This window comes from Monodon monoceros, unplaced genomic scaffold (assembly GCF_005190385.1).
Source record: "Monodon monoceros isolate NGI ecotype Baffin Bay Population unplaced genomic scaffold, NGI_Narwhal_1 Super_Scaffold_9, whole genome shotgun sequence".
Taxonomy (NCBI): Eukaryota; Metazoa; Chordata; class Mammalia; order Artiodactyla; family Monodontidae; genus Monodon; species Monodon monoceros.
This window is the reverse complement of record NW_021703786.1, coordinates 31,223,672-31,240,019: the sequence shown is the minus strand read 5'-3', so window position 1 is coordinate 31,240,019 and position 16,348 is coordinate 31,223,672. Positions and strand designations below refer to the sequence as shown.

The 16,348-nt window shown below is 55.1% G+C and overlaps 1 protein-coding gene across 1 annotated transcript; it reads left to right on the top strand.

The window, feature by feature from the left end:
* The first annotated feature begins 4,885 nt into the window (after window positions 1-4,885).
* Window positions 4,886-9,194, top strand: RPL38 (ribosomal protein L38). The gene is made up of 5 exons (XM_029213315.1): window positions 4,886-4,923; window positions 5,136-5,167; window positions 5,330-5,390; window positions 8,252-8,374; window positions 9,120-9,194. The coding sequence occupies exons 2-5, from the start codon at window positions 5,165-5,167 to the stop codon at window positions 9,143-9,145; spliced, it is 213 nt and encodes a 70-aa protein (XP_029069148.1). The 5' UTR covers window positions 4,886-4,923; window positions 5,136-5,164; the 3' UTR covers window positions 9,146-9,194.
* Window positions 9,195-16,348: the final 7,154 nt, after the last annotated feature.

Genomic DNA, 16,348 nt, shown 5'->3' with positions numbered 1-16,348 from the left:
TCTCTCTCATGTCCCCCTCACCCTGGCATGCGTTGATATATAGGAGGGGTGTTTGTCCCTTACGCTCAAGATGGATTCTCCTCTGCCCCGATATTATTTTCCTCTCTGCTGGCGGACGCTGTCTAATCCATCCTTTTTACGGTAGCAGGTTGGACACCGTGGAAGCCGTTCACGGTGCAAAGGGGTTGGTGGAAGCAGGGGAGTTGAGGAGGTGGCATCTGTCAGAACTGGCTGTGTCCCCTCTGGGCAAGACGAGGCAGACTTTCCCAGGGGTGCCCTCTGCCTGCCTCACCAAGTCTAGGGCCACCCCAGCCCACCTCCTCTTCTCTGGGTTGTAGTTCTCCAAATCCACTGGCAACTCTTGACTTACATTCAGTTCACAGTCCCAGAGCCAGCTGCTGGGCTAAGCGTTTCCTGTTGTGGTTTCTGCTAAGCAAGGCAGGGAAGCGGCAGACAGTCATGTGGGCTACACCCAGTTGGCATAGGGGTCTGAAAGGCTTGGAGAGAGGGATTAATATCCCTCCTCAACAGAGACTGAGGCTCAGAGATGCCAGGAGACTGGTTCAAGTTCTCCCAGCCAGACACAGGACTTGAATCCAAGACTATCTGTCTCCAGGGTCAGTTTTCCGTAAATCCTATCACAATGCCTCCTCCAGGAAGACCTCCGGGACTGAGGCCACCTAATCCAATTGCTTCTTTATTCTTGTCCCCCCCGGAACATATTTGCTTTGAAGATTTGCTCTTGCCGGCTGGCTGCTGAGTGTGTTGGGTGGGTTCTCTCTGCTGTGAATCAGCATCATTGTTACTTCCTCCTGGCGGGTTTCCCTGGACCCAGCCTGTCCCCAGCCCGGATCAATCTCCCACGGTCCCCATCTGGCCCCACAGTGAGAAGCACTTACTGCCTTATCAGTGCTGCTCCTGCTAGTCTGTGATTCTCTGGAGATGGGGACAGAGATGCAGACCAGATTTTATTTCTGCATCTTCACCGCCTGGCCGACAGAAGGAACTCTCTAAAAATGGGTTGAATCCGTTGAATCAGTCAATGGGCCGTCTGGGCGGGTGGGTGTTTGCTCTCTTAGAGGCCCCTTAAAGGCAGGCTCTGCAGGAGCTTTTTCTGCCTTTTCCCCTCCACCCCCCCTCACCCAACCCCCATCCCCACACAAGGCCTCCCACTGGAAACGGTCCTCCAGCTGCCGAGGAGGAGAGCACCATTCCTAAGGTTCAGGGCTTCTGTCCTAGGGTTCAGGGCTTCTGTCCTAGGGTTCAGGGCTTCTGGCCGATGGGGCTGCGTGTGCTCCTGGTGACTGACTACCTGGCCACATCCGTCTTGCCAGCCAGCCAGAGACCCACAGAGAAGCAGCAGAAAAGGATGCTGAACTTTTGAGCATCCCAGAGCAAGGGCTGGGTACCAATATGGGCAATGGCCATGGGGTGCAAAGACAGAGGCCTGGGCCCATGAGTACCTGGCCACAGGTGCAGGACAGACGTCATTATAATAAAGAAGATCCTCTTGGTTTTGTCCTTCTGGTCCAGTGGCTCTCAACGTGGAGTGATTTTGCCCCCCAGGGACACGTGGCAATGTCTGGAGATGCGTTTGTCTGTCACAGTTGTGAGGGTCCAGCATCTGGTGGGTAGAGGCCAGGGAGAGCTGAACATCCTACAAGGTTCAGAACACCCCTCCCCGCAAAAAACAGAACGATCCCAAAAGCCAGCAGTGCCGAGTTTGAGAAACCCTGTTCCAGTCCGACCAGCCATGCCTTGTGGCTTTTAGCACAGCAGCTGGGAGAATATCGAACCTGCATCCCTCGGGAGCACCTGAGATTCTCCTGGACTCCTTGGGGGCTGGAGGAGGGAAGAAACCTGCTTTCCTTTAGTCCTCTTGGGTCCCCCCAAAAAGCACCAGCCTCCGTGCCCACACCCTGCCTCCTTCCCTCCCTTATCAACCTTTTCCCAAGTCAGCAGATTCAAAATAACCCCCTTCCAAGATGGTTTAAAGGACAGCCCTGCCGCCAGACAAAGGCGTGGGCCTCTTGGGGGCCTCTTGGAAATTTTATAAGGTGGTAGATATGAGAGCACCCCGTCAGGTATGAAATACCATACAAATATTACCTCTAATTATGTAAGTGCTCTCAGCCGGGGGTTTTAGGATGCAAGGCAGAAAGGGGCCAGAATCTTCATTTTCCATTTCCAGTCACGGCCTCAGCGCCCTCGTGTGGCCACTGATGGAAACTACACCCAGGGCCGGGCAGGGATTTTCAGACCCGGGGCGGGGCAGGCAGGATGGCTCTGACTCTGGCTTTTCTCGTTGTCCCATTTGGGCTTCACAGCAGCACCCGAGGGAGGAGAGAGAGAGGTAGTATGACCTCCCCCGGAAAACCCCTGGAGCCAGCCATGGGTTTTTGCAAGATGACGCCTGACGTGGACAAGCCCAGCCCTGCAGAGCAGCATAAAGTGGGAAAGGCAATTCGGGGAGCCGCTCCTCTCCCGCTGCCTCCTGGCTCTTATAGAAACCTTGAGCTCCCCCACTGGCACCCCCAGGAGGTTGGTCTCTGTGTTTTGTTACTAGACATCTATGTTCTCTTCTTATGCAGTTCAAGAGGCAAACATCTGTCTCTGGGATCACTGCCAAAAGGAAGGTGAAGCCCCTCTCCCTGTCCCTGTCCTGTAGGTCCCACTGGGGAGAAGCAGCAGGCATTCACTCAACAAATATTTTTGTGGACCTATTATGTGCCAGGCACTGCTTTGTCCGAATTAATCACTCCCTCCCTCCCTCCCTCTCTTCATCCATTCGTTCATTCATCCAAACATCCCTCCATCAATCTATCCACCCTTCATATGGTGAGTGATCTCGGATGCTGCAACCATCTCGAGGATCCTGCATGTCAGCACTGAGCACCTCTGTATATGTATGAGCAGTGCATTTTGAGAGTTATCAACAGAATGCAGAACCTCGTCCTCGCCTCTATAAAAAAGTCAGTGCAAACGTATGGGAAGTTTAACATTGCCGCACAGCCTATGGAAAGGCAGGTGGGAGTAACTGCTGCATGAGTGACGGGTGACAGGAGGCAGAGGTGCAGAGTCCTGCCCAGAGGAGAGGGCGGAGCTGAGCTCTGAGGATAAACAGGACTTAGGGTCAGAGGGGAGGGCACAGGCCGATGCCTGGGGTCAGGAAGTGCCCTTAAAACACCGGTTGGCTGGGCTGAAAAGGTCGTTGCTTTTGGCGGTGCAGTGGGGGAGAAAAGACCAGAAAGGCATCAGCCTGAGATGGAGGGAGGCTGTCAGGTCAGGCTGGGGGATTTGAGAGTGTCTTTCTCAGGTCAGAGCTGAGGCATCCTGACCTTCAGATAATCTCACATTAAGGCCCTACCAATTAACTTTTCTCTTTGTTAACACCCAGAAGCATCTGTAGTCACAGAAACATAGGGGCTTCTTTTAAAAGGCTGTCTAGCACAATTAGAGGATTTCATGATCTCCCAGGGGCAAGGACTGTGGGTTTATCCTTCCCTGTATCTCCAGCATCTCTAGGAAAATGCTCAACCTGGGCTTGTCTAATGGGAGGGAAGGGGGGAGGGGAGTGGGTTCAAAGCGAAGTTCATGGTAAAGGACTCTTTTCTCTTCAGGTGAGCTGCTCTGTAATAATGCGCACAGGGCAATTACATTCTGTTGTGCAGTTATTAAATTGGGGAGGAAACAAATATAATAAAATGTAGACATTTGTAAGGAGGTTAAAAATAAAGTGGAGGATGAAAATTAAATCGATAACCTCAGGTTTCCCGGAGCCTGCCTGAAAAGACGTTCTGGAAGAGCTGAGGGTAAATTTGTGCTAAGAAAATAATACCAGGGATGGGGTGAAGCCTGCGAGGAACCAAAGGGGCAAAGGGAACGCTGCCTTCCCAGAGCTGCCAGCCCGTTTCAGGTGGGCAGCCTAGTGAGGAGGTGGTCAAGAGTCTGAGAGCGTGGTTCCGAGTCCTGACTTCACCTCTCCCAGCAACTGACACGCCTTCATTCTCTGCGGGTAAGGCTGGAGTAAAGGACCGGAGCCACCCGTCACAAGCACGCCCGAGGATCACAGAGGCCCTATGGGTAAAGTGCTTAGTACAGGAGATGCCCGGTGTGAGTGTTCCATAAAACGTCAGCTATTCCAAGTTTGTTTTTTTGTTTTTTTTTGCGGTACGCGGGCCTCACTGTTGCGGCCTCTCCCGTTGCGGAGCACAGGCTCCGGACGCGCAGGCCCAGCGGCCCTGGCTCACGGGCCCAGCCGCTTCGTGGCATGTGGGATCTTCCCGGACCGGGTCACGAACCCGTGTGCCCTGCATCGGCAGGCAGGCGGACTCTCAACCACTGCGCCACCAGGGAAGCCCCTATTCCAAGTTTTAACTTGCTTTTATGGTACCAGTTCTTAAAGGAATTGGAAGCAGCCAGTGCAAAAGCTCCGTTCAATAAAAAGAGGCGAGCAAGAGGGCCCTGCCCATGACAGATTAGATGTCCGTGGCAAAGGAGGCCAGAAGGAAAAGGGAGGAACCCCTAGAAAGAGGTTATAAAATGTACGCAGGAGGGTCCCTCCATTTAAAAGAAAAAAAAAAATCTCTGAGTAGATGCCCAATACACAGGTCTAATGAAAGTAGTAGATAGTAAGTCCTAACACAGGTCTTCAAACCGGATCTGAAATAAAACCTAGCAAAGCCAAGGTGGGGTTTGGACCGGAGGATAGAGGAAGTAGGGAGTGGTGGAAGGAAGCGGCCCATTGCTTTCGGGGAGCCGCGCTGTTAATCCAGGGAGAGACGCAGCGATGGGAAAGGCGAACGCCTGTGTTATTCTTGACCCGTTGCGGACACCGTACCCAGCTTCCTCTAGGGGAGGGTTTAACTGCCCGGAAACGGAAGTCTCTTTCTTTTCCGTTCTCCTCGCTTCTGGCTGCTCACGGTGAGTGTTTCTTGGGCCCTACGTGGGGAATGGGGGGGTAATCCGTGGTAATCCACGGCCGGGTGACGTCTGGGGACCCAGGGCCTGGATCAGAGGTGCGGGGGGAGGAGGATGGAGTGCGATGGGGCCGGTATTTCGGGGGTGCGGGGAGGGGAAGCGGGGTAGCCGCTGGCCCCCGCATCCCATGGACACTGACGCTTGTTTTCCCGCAGGCTGCCCGCGTTCTCCGCGCCTCGTCGCCATGGTGAGTACGACCCCTGCCTGGGGCCTTTCCGGGGTTGGGGGGCGAGGGGCAAGGGCAGGGGCGCCTGTGCGAGGGTCTTCCGAGCCCCGAGAGGGGCTGGTGGGCCCGACCATCCTAGGAAAGCGTGTCTCTACAGTTGCTTCTTTTTGCTTTGTGTTGCAGCCTCGCAAAATTGAGGAAATTAAGGACTTTCTGCTCACAGCCAGGCGAAAGGACGCCAAATGTAAGTGAGGGTCTAGACGAGCGAGTGGAAAGGGTCGCGTTGGCGCGGAGCCGCTCCTGCACGGGCGCTGGGCCGGGCGGCTGCTTCAGCGTGTGCGTGCTGTCGGGAAGCAGTGGTTTTAGCAGGTCTCGCGTAAGAAAAGCTGGTTGGCCAGTGTGTTCTCTTCCTTAGCTAACTCTGAACGTTTAAGAAACGTCCTAAGGTATTTTGTTCGTGTGTGTCCTCCTGTGTATGGTAGGTGCTCAGAACGGAACCCTTACTGGGTGAAAATCTGGAAACGCGCGTTTCATAAACCCCGACTTAGTGCTGCATGTTAGGCTCTGGGCTGAGCACAGGCCCTGCTCACAAAGAACTAAGTCATTTCCCTTCTACGTGTGTTAGCGTCCTAGCCTGTAAACGAAGGGAAAAGTAATTGATGCATCAGAAACATAAAACAGCGAGTTTTTGATGGACGTGTGCCAGCCCCAGCTGCCAGTGTGTTCTCTCTACACTGGGAGGGAATTCTGCTGGTGTGCCTGTGTTGTAGTTGAAGGAGGTGTGGGGAGCTTGTGCTCTATACTAGATCTTGAACTGCCTTAACCCGGAGTCATCTTTCTTGTGCTGCTCCTTATCGCTTTCTTTCCCTCCCAGATTTGTGCTAAAGAGAAAATCGGATAACGCGTGAAAGTGGAGTACTCTCGGGCTGACTTACTTTAAAGTGGGCTAAGGCACCAACCGTCTCTGACGCCCTGTGTCAGTGGTGGGGTGAAGCAGTGGCGTGCAGGAGAGCCTTTTAGGGAGTTCACGGGGCTTCAGGAAGAGTCATGTTTGTGTCCCCTTTACCTGAAACAGGTTGTTGCCTTTGATCCCCTGGTGCTGTGTGAACTGGTGACCACCTGTGAGAACAAGTAGCATCTGGTGGGAATGTCTGTCCTGACGGGTGGTGGGGACCCCGGGTGACGGTGCGCTTGCGTTTTTGTATGTACTGTGGTGCACAAAGGAAATGTATCAGGTCAGCCTTAGTCCGGGCCGCGGAATTTGCTGTCGCTGCCTGGGCAGATCCCAGCTCTACCAGCAGGTAGCTGTCCTTAGCAAGGTAAACACAATCCCACTGTTTTCTTTCTGTTGAAGAGGGGGTGATGACATCTGTCTCCTAGGATTGGTGCAAGGATCAGATCAGATGATCTCTTAGAGACTTCAGCACGTTGAGCAAGTGACACCAAATCCATCAGATGGCTTTGCATTTAATTCTGTTGGGGAGCTTGAGTTTAGACAGTGACCTGTGAGAGTAGGGGTCACGTTCCCCTGGGTGTGATAGGGTGCTCCGTGAGTGTTTTTTGAATACACTTCTGAATATTTCTCTATAGTTTTAATTGTAAAATAAACATAAAATTTTTTGGTGTGCAGTTTACTGGCTTTGAGTATGTTCACATTGTAGTGCAACCATCCTTTTCCAGAAATTTTCATCTTGGCAAAACTGAAACTCTGTAACCCATTAAACAGTAGGTCTCCATTCTCTCCCTCCAAGCCCTGGCCACCACCATTCTACTTCGTCTCTATCAGTTTGGCTCTTCTCGGTGTATCTCGTGTAAGTGGATCCTCTGGTATTGGTCCTTTCATGACTGGCTTGCTTCATTTGGCATGAGATCTTCAGAATTCATCCATGTTGGAGAACTTGTCAGGATTTCCTCCTTAAGACTAAATGATCCATTGTGTGGACATGCCACATTTTGTTTCTCCCTATCCGTCCATGGGCATTTGGGTGGTTTCTGCTTTTGGCTGTTGTGAATAATGTTGCTGTGGACGTTGCACAGATGCCTCCTGTTGCTGCTTGCTGAGCTTTTGAGTAGCATTACTGCACCCCATGATGTCGAATAAACACTCCTAAGCGGTGCGTCTGCCTTATCTTGTGAGGGTTCAGTTAGTTTATAGATCCACAGCAGCTACTAGGGACGACGCAGCATACTTAGCTTTGGGAGGAATGTTAAGATAGCAAAATAGGTTGGTTTGAGTAAATATCCATGTGCCTGATTTATTAGAACATGAGCCAAGGCAGCCAGTGCCTTCGCCAGGGCCACAGAGCTTCTGCTTCCTGTGACGTGTCCTACCCCTTTAGCAGTTATTGGCAGAGATGGAGCTGTGGGTTGTGAGTCCAAGTTAACTGTGCTGTGGAAGTCGGAACGGGGAACTTGACAGGTGCCTGACGTGAGTCACCTGGGAAGCGGATGTCTTCCTGCCGCCAGAATAGGTGGCGGCCTCATAAAGGTGCATTGACGCTTGTACATAAGCACACTGTTTGCTAAATTTCAAACCTTGCGCTGTTGAACTTTGAGCACACTTGGGGCTCTTTGTTGTCTGAGCTGTGTTCCTGAGATGGAATTTTAAAGCAATAAAGAGCCCAGAAAATGTGTTCTGCTTACATTTGAGGAAAAGCTTCAGTACATGCTCATTATGTCGGGGGGCGGACCTGAAGGAAGAGCCTTAGCATTGCCCCGATGGCATCTCATATGCAGAGTTATTTCTGGAACGGTGGTGGAAAGTTCTTGATCTCAGCAGATAATCCATCTCCTTACTTTAGGAACTACTTTCATCCCTTAAAAAATAATAATAAAGATGGACACAGGATGTTCTAGAATGTGTTCCGTGTACCGGATACTACCTGTGTTTTAAATACAAACAGTAAGCTCCAGGTTCTTGAGTAGTAATGTAAGGGAAATGAAGATTTCTGACATTATTTTTAAATACTGAGCTCAGAGGAGGGCGGGGGCATCTTGTTCTCTGTTTCAACAGAGGGACAGTGGAGGGGGGCAAGCACAGCCGGTGGACTGTACGCCCTCTCTTTTCTGTGATCAAATTTAATTGTTAATTCTGGTCTCTGGTAGCGGTCAAGATCAAGAAAAATAAGGATAATGTGAAGTTTAAGGTTCGATGTAGCAGGTACCTTTACACCTTGGTCATCACAGACAAAGAGAAGGCGGAGAAGCTGAAGCAGTCCCTGCCCCCAGGTGAGTGAGGCGGGAACCCCCGGGGGGGGAGCAGCCCGGAGTGTGGGGGTCCCTCTGTCCCCACCTTGTTTCTTGACTTGTCCCCAGAATGAGCAAAGTCCATTCTGCGGTTTGTCCAAGTATCTGCTCTTGCTGTGGGTGTAGTGCAGGGAATACGTGTGGTTCTGAGGTTAGACCCCATAGCAGAACTCGCTTCCGTGGCCACAGGAACGTTTGTTTCAGCCCCTTCAGTGCTTTCCTAATGCAGCAGCATACCAGCCAATGCTTACTCTGTGTCACTCATTTCATCCTCACCGCGGCCCTACAAGGTAGGTAGGTGCTGGTATATTGATGACCCCCATGTTTATAGGCTGAGGGACGTATTAGATACAACAGGCCGTGAGCGTAGGTTAGTTAAGCATAGGGGCCTGTCCTGGTGGTGGAAGGCTCGAAAGGGCACCTGGGAGGAAACTGCCCCAGGAGCCCAGAGGGGTTTCCAAAGGCTGCTGCATCACCGTGAGAAGTCAGCCAGCACCGCTTGCCCTTGTAAGACTAACTGGAACGTCTTTAGAAAGGCTGAGAGAGGGAACGTTTTTATCATCAAACACTAACTGTTATATTTTAAGCGAAACCGTCCTGGTGGGCTTAATTTCTGAGCTTTGCGAACCCTCTTTAGCGTAAGTACAAAATCCAGACAAGCAGTAGTAACTCAGATAAAATGAATAATCTTCTGAGTGGCTTACTTTTGGTGTCTCTTTTCCTCTAGGTTTGGCAGTGAAGGAGCTGAAATGAATCACGCACACTGATTTGAACTGTATTAAAAAATTTTTAATTCTCAAAATGGCCTTTTTCTTTGAGGATGGGGGGTGTGGGTGTTACTTGGAATGGCTTCTGGTGGGAATAGGATGGGGGTCCTGGTTGCTACCTTGTTGCATCCCTAATCTTGGGCTGTGATCCCAGTGGACAAATAAAGCCATCTTTTTTTTTTTTCTTAAGCCTAAGTTTGAAAATAAGTAGATGGAAATAGGCAGTTAAAAGAGCCAATTATTGGTGGAAGTGAAGCCAGTCTGCACTCGTGGGATGTAAAAGTCATTTAGGTAAAATGAGCTCCCTTGTCATGAAAATGATAGTTAAAAGAAGGAGTTGATCAGCCTTCTTGGAAACGGCAGTAAATGAAGCCGTCTCTTCCTCAGGAGGTGGTGGCGCTTTTGTGTCTGCCATGTTGAAATGTTTCTTGATGCGGAGGTGGATGTGTGATTCCCTCCCCTCCCTCGACTAAGACACTTGTGTTCTCAGGCACAGGAGTGAAAATTCACTCTTGTGTGTTTCCTAAGTGCTACTCAAGATTAAGTGGAGCTCGGGAGTGGTACTTGGTGCCGTGAGATGAACGCAGATGAGAGGACAGTTTAGATGAGGGGCTCTGAGAAGGAGCCTATGAGTTAAGCATGGAGATGAGTGGATGTTAGCCCAGCGAAAGGAGCCCCTGGAACCCAAAGACCCGTCTGAACATTTAAATGGAGGAGCCAGAGATCTGACCCCGGACCTTGAGGCAGTGCAATGGTGGGTGTGGGGATAGGACACGCTGCTCAGACAGGTGCGTGAAGGCCCGAATCCCACCTCCCAGCCAGGCCTGGCTCCTTGGGGATTCAGTCCTGCTTCCACTACTTGCTGACATGAATGATCTTGAGAAACTACCTCAGCTCCCCCTGCGCCAGTTACCAATCCCGGGGAGGACTCCAGACGCAGATAGGGCAATGCTTAGAAGGCAAAATCGCCTACAGTAGTGGGCGTTGGTCCCCTGTGGCCAGCGAATGTCTGCATGGTGGCAGGGCAGTTCGCTTACATGCACCCCTCCTGCCTCATGGAAGGACCCCCATCCCTTCCCCACAGAGCAGTATGGAGGGCCAAGTGTTTTAGGAGGCACGCATTTTTAAGCAGGGAAAGTAATTCATTGAGCTTGAAATAAGGAAATTTCCCACACTGGTGACAATGACGAGCCCGGCACAGGTCCTGTGGGCTCGTTACCCTTCGGCCAGGAAGTATTCCCCAGCCCGAGGACCAGTCTCACGCAGCTGAGTGGGGGTCGCCAGGGCGCTTTTCCCAGCACTCAGTTCCCAGAAGGTTATGGCAAGTACCCATTGCAGTGGTTTCAGAGTCCAGTGAGCTACACCATCGAGGTTAGGGTCTCGGCACGGATGTGTGGGTGCACCACGAGGTGGCACCAAACTACGGCAAATGAGCGCCGGCGGCCCGGGAAGGTCTGGCCGTGGTTTACGCTGAGATCTACGCCCAAGTAGCCAATTGCCTGAGATCGTTTGTAGGCTTTTTTCTATAAGAATTCGAGGCATGTGAGGTCCTTTTTCAATCTAGTCCTGAGGAGTTCGGGTTTTGTTTCCTCCGGCACAAGGGTCCTCGGGCGCTCAGTGGTTGTCGACAGACCCAGACGGGGCGCCTTCAGCGGCTTCCAGTCTTGCCCGCCCTTTCATTGGTCCGGCTTCCCGGGAAGAGGGCGGGTTCACCACTCGGGCTCCCTTTGTCCCAGCACATTTTGCAGAGACCAGCCCCAGTTCCTAGGATACAAACCCCGCAGGCGTTTGTCTAGAGAAGGCATCCTTCCATGCAGTGGCTCTCAGCCCCGGCCTGTGCCTGCCAGTCATTTAGGACACTTTTTAAAAGTTCGCTGATGCCAGGTCTGATTCCAGAGATTCTGCGTAAGTTGGTTTGATGCATCGGTATGTGTTCAAGCCCTCTGGTGCCCAGGGCCGACACTGCCTCTCTGAGGTCAGCCGGTCAGCTTGGGTGAAGTGGTTCCCGCCATGCCAGATGAATGGGGAGCTGCGTAGGCAAGAGGGCTGTTCGACCCCCTTAACGAGGCCCTGGGAGGTCTCAGTTTCTCTTCTGCTTCTCTGCTTCACTGGCGTCCCGTCTAGGTCAGCAGGCCTCCGGGGAAGCAGCTAGAAAGGTCACTGTCTAGCTGGGTGCAGGCCGGCCCAGCAGGTTTGTGTGTTCCAGGCTGCACCCCGTGGCTGCGGTGATGGCCCTGAGGGTGGGCTTGTGCAGTCAGCGTCTTCAAGTGTGGGCTGCGGGCCCGCCCTTCCCCGACCCGTTCTGTCTCTGGGCCCAGCCCCAGCTCCAGCAAAGTCGATGCTCGGGGTACACTCCATGCCCTCGCCCTCCCTTCTCCCCTAAGGCACTTGCAGTTTGCTGTAGTGACTCTAATCTTCCTAGAGGAATGCCAAATCCTCCTAACTTCCGGGTCATTGTGGCAGGGACCAGCAGCTGCAGCCAGAGCTGTTGACAAAGGGCGGGGGGGTGGGGGGGGGACATGTATGTGGCACCAGGCGGTGCCTATCCCAGAGGTCCCGGGGCTGCATGGGGGCTGCGTGATCATGCAGGTTATCAGCGCCACCGAGGGCCCTACGAAACCGCTTCAGGTCCGTCTTCCTGAGCTACCAGCACGGCCGGTTCAAGACCAAGACCCTGACCAGGGCCTCTGGGGCCATGTGTGGTCTGGCCCGGGCCTACCTTGACAACTTGTTTCTCTCTCTTTTTAAAAATACCTTTATTTTGGGAAATTCCCTGGCAGTCCAGTGGTTAGGATTCAGAGCTTTCACTGCCAGGAGCCGGGTTCGATCCCTGGTTGGAGAACTAAAAAATATATATATATATATTTATATATATATATTTTTTTTTTTTTAAGTAAGGCTGAGGTATAATTTACAGTGAAATTCACCCTTCTTGGTCTGCAGTTCTCTGTACTTTGACAAACGTGTACAGTTGTGGAACCAACCCTGCAATCCAGAGAGAATATTCCCACCACCCCAAAGTTCCCTCTTGCACCCCAGCCCCTGGCAGCCTGCCAACCGGTCTGTTTCTGTCGGTGCAGTGTGCCAGTCTCTCCTTCTTGTCGCTCCCCTCACTGCGGGCTTTGCATTTACTGATTCCACTCCATCCCCTGCGGACCTTGGTCCCTGACCTCACAGTGTACTGTCCCCCCTGCTCCGGATCCACCCTCCCCCAGGACCTGGGGGTTAACTTCAGCTCTCACCTCACGTGTCATTTTTCAGGAAATGTCCCCCCCCCCCCAAGACTCTGTGCCGATTCACACACCGACACCGGGCTCTTGAAAGCACTTTGGGGGGGGGGCTGGGCGGGGCTGGGGTTGTGGTTAATCACTGAGTGGGATAAAGGCTGCCTCCCCTCACCTATTAAATTTCCCATGCCGGCAGGAACGTGTGTTTTTCTCATCACTGTATTCCCTAGAACAGAGAACGTGCTCAATCAAAATTTGTTGAATTAATGAAAGGAAACCCCAATGACAGGAGCAGTGCTCTCCAGCTTCTGTGCCTCAGCTTTGGGCCTGCGCAGATGGATGGCCGCAGTCAGGCTCAGGGAACCTTGACCCGGACCGCGACTTCCCGGAGGAGAGAGAGGTCTCGACCACAGAACAGGACTCCATCTCCCAGCCCTGGATCTCTGATAGGGGAAGGGGCGTGTGTGGTCTCTCCCCCTCTAGCAGCCACGCGTGTTTGGTGGAGTTTCACCCGCATCCACCCGTTCCCCAAGCCAGAAACCTAGAAGCCTCTCCCGGGTCTCTGTTCTCACCCGTGTCTCTACCCCCTTCGCTACCACCTCTCAGACTGTCTGCAACTCAAGCCTGATCCCTTCAGGACCCCTTAACCGCCCCACACCCACCTCACCGACCTCAGGCGGCCCTTTACCCTGCCCTGGACCTTGTCCCAAGCCTTCCCCCTCCTTCCCGCCCCGCGCGTCCCGCAGTCACGACACGCGGTTTGGGTCGCAGGACCGCGCGTCCTTCCGCGAGGCTCTGTCGGATCCGGGGCTGCCCCCACCGCATCCCCCGCATCCTGACGCGCCGACCCTGCTCTGCTTTTCTCCAGAACATCGCTAACCTAGCACGCTGTCCGTCTTCACGTGGGTACTGCTACCACCTCCCGCTAAACTGCAATCCCCTCCCAGCCAGAGCTTCCATCCGCTTTTGTTCACGGACAGAACAGTGCCTGGCACGTAGTAGGCGCTCAGTAAGCTTGTGTTCTCGACGGTTCTGGCGTCTCCCTGGGATGTCCGGCCCTTCCCGGCGCTCTCGGTGCTCCCTCCCCTCCCTCCCCTCCGGACAATTCCAGGGTCTCTCCCCAGGGGGCCCGCCCCGTCCCGCCCCGTCCCAACGGCTGGTAAGAATCGGCTGCTTCTCTTAATCCCCGCCCGGGGCTTTCCAGGCGGCACCCGTTAGTTGTTTGGGCAGATGCGCTGGGCGCTCCCGGGTCAGGACCATGTCTTTGAACCCACGTGGCTTACAGAGTGAATGCTCAATCACGGTTGAGAGTGAATACGGAATTAGTGACCCAGGACTGGGTCCCTTCCTTCCCCAGTCTGTCAGTTCGCTACCCTCTAAGAGCGCTAGGAACGGCCGGCCTCGCCTCTCGCGCCATGACTGTCCGCGGCACTCATAGACCCTCTACATGCTTGCTTTGATGATAAGTGACCAGAAGCCCGGGGACCTAGAGAGTGCTGTTCAGAGACAGATTCAGAAGCCTTCTGGGGGCTGTTTCCACTTCTCCTTCCACCTCTTTCGCCCGTGGGGCCAGGACAGATTCCAGGCCAAAAACACGCTTCAGGCTTTTCGGTGTGACCCCTTGCAGCCGGAGGGTGAGCACAGGGCGAGGAGCGCCCCCCACCCCGAAGAGGGCGGGGAGGGCGCGCGCGCTCAGCGGGCGGGGCCTAGTCCAGGGCGAGGCGGGGTCGGGGTGGGCCCGGGGCGGGGCGGGGCCCGGGGCGGGCGCGCGCGCGCGTCCCGGGCCGGGCGGTGGGCTGCGGGCGGCGGTCGCAGCGGACGGGCGCACTCCGGCAGAGCCATGCGCGTGGAGTATATCGCGCCCTGGTGGGTGGTGTGGCTGCACAGCGTCCCGCACGTCGGCTTGCGCCTGCAGCCGGTGGACAGCACCTTCAGGCCCCGCGATGAGAGTTACCAGGAGGTGAGTCCGCGCCGCCCCCCGACCCGGCGCCCCAAGTCCCCGCGCCACCCCTTCCGCCCTCCCAGCCCGCCGCTCTCCACAGGCGTCCAGACCCCGTCCCCCACTCTCCCCGCAGCCTCTTCGCCCCTTCTCCCCTTTCCCCGCGAGTCCTTGGCCCACGGCCCTCCGGTCTGGGAACCTCATGGGCCGGGACAACTGGAAAGATGGGAGTTAAGCCGGCCGAGGGACACGGGGGGGAAGGGCGCAGAGGCTGCCTGTGGCGGGGCGGGGAGGCTGAGCGCCGAGGGGGAGGGCAGCGCCGCGCGGCGTAGGGGCATTTGTGCCCGTACCCGGTGATTCCGCCGCACCAGCTGCGGAGGTGCTGAGGAGGGCCCCGCCGTTTTCCTCCTTCTGCGGTTACAAGACGCGCTCTCTCTGGGAGAAGTTTGGGCAGAAACTCCCGGTCTCCCGGTTCGTCTCCGCAGCAACTCTCCTCCCCAGCCCCTGCTTGCAGCGTGGAAGCCGCTGCCAGCACCTCTACTTGGGCCCCTCCTGGAAGGCGACAGAGCTGGGGGAGAGGGGTGTGGACCCTCAGCTACGTGTGGATGTTTGGGGGAAGGAAGGTGGCCCCCATCAGCCCCATCTCACACCAGCGCACCGTTCTTCTCTGTACAGACACACCTTCTAGGCCCTGGATTTCTGGGATCTTAGCGGCTTGGCCAGCCACTCGCCTCATCCCTGCAATTCTCTCCTTGCCCTGCTCTGCTGGCCTCCGCGGTTTCTGCACCCCTGGGGAGAAGGGGTGCTCCCCAGGCTTCCCCACCCAGACAATTGCAGAATCTCCCAGCCTTCTCAGGTGTGGCCCAGCCCTCTCCAGCCCCTGTAGCCAGGCTGAGTAGTTTTCTGTTGGGTCAAAGATTCCAGGACTGGGAAGTCCAAGATGGGGCCCATTTGTTCAGGACTTTGAGCCCCGGCGGCCTCTGCCTGCGTGTCAGGCTCTCTGCAGTCTCCCGGTGTGAGGCCAGTCAGGGCAGAGTGGGGCCTCCAGGGAGGCTGAGCTGGAGTCGGCTGTTCACCTCTCCCCTGCCAGGACTCTCTCCTGCAGGGCGCCGGGGATCCTGGTCCAGTAGGGTGTGCAGGGCGCCAGTGACAGGGAGTCTAATAATAACCCCTAGTGTCCCCGTCACCCTCGGGCCCCAGGCAGATGGTGCCTGCCCTTCCAGAAGGAGGAGAGAATCGGGACCCCTTCCTGCTCTTAGGCAGGGATCCGTCGCCGGGTTTGGCTTCCCGAGTTCGCTTCCTTCCCAGTCTGTCTGGCCACCCTCTCCCCGAGCCCTGCCTGGGGAAGGCAGTTCCCTGAGAATGTAGCCACCTGGGGAGAGCTCCAGGGAATCTTCCGCTCCCAATGAATGCATGAAAAGAGGCAGATATGATTTCAGAGACAGCTGTGTTGCTTGCGTACTGTGTGTGTGTGTGTGTGTGTGTGTGTGTGTGTGTGTGTGTGTGTCTGACCCCACGTCCTTGTGTCCCAAACCCTGCGCCCCAGATCCTGCCCCTGGGGTCTCCAACCACAGCTTTCTCCTTTCCCCTGGAGGAAAAGTAAACTCTTGGCCTGGGTGGAGAAGACCTTGGTGTGTGGGGAGGGGCGGTAGGGCACTCCCCCCCCCCCCCCCCCCGCCAGAGACAGCTCCTGTCTGGCCAGCAGCTGTGGTTGGCAGGGCCTGAGCCTGGGCCACCCCCCCTCGGTCCCCTGGAGAGGTGGCAGATGAGCCAGAGGGACCCACTCACAGCCCCTGCCCCTCTCCTCCCCGGGGGTTCAGACCCTGACACACTGTGCTAGCATCCCCAGGGCCGCTGCTCCCTGGCCGCCAAACCCCCAGCCCCACCCCTACCTTCCCTGTCCTGCTTAGGCCGCCTGAGGGCTCTGAGTGGGACATGAGTCTGGTGAGCCTGGATGGGAAGTCTGGCTCTGGGTGTTTATTTAAGGCGGCTCCTGTTTTGGTAAGTTCCCCTGTTGTCTGAC

Excerpts from the sequence above, each read along its gene's own strand:
- RPL38 (XM_029213315.1), top strand. Across the intron at positions 5,391-8,251 it reads CAGGCGAAAGGACGCCAAAT|CGGTCAAGATCAAGAAAAAT; the intron begins GTAAGTGAGGGT and ends GGTCTCTGGTAG. Across the intron at positions 8,375-9,119 it reads GAAGCAGTCCCTGCCCCCAG|GTTTGGCAGTGAAGGAGCTG; the intron begins GTGAGTGAGGCG and ends CTTTTCCTCTAG.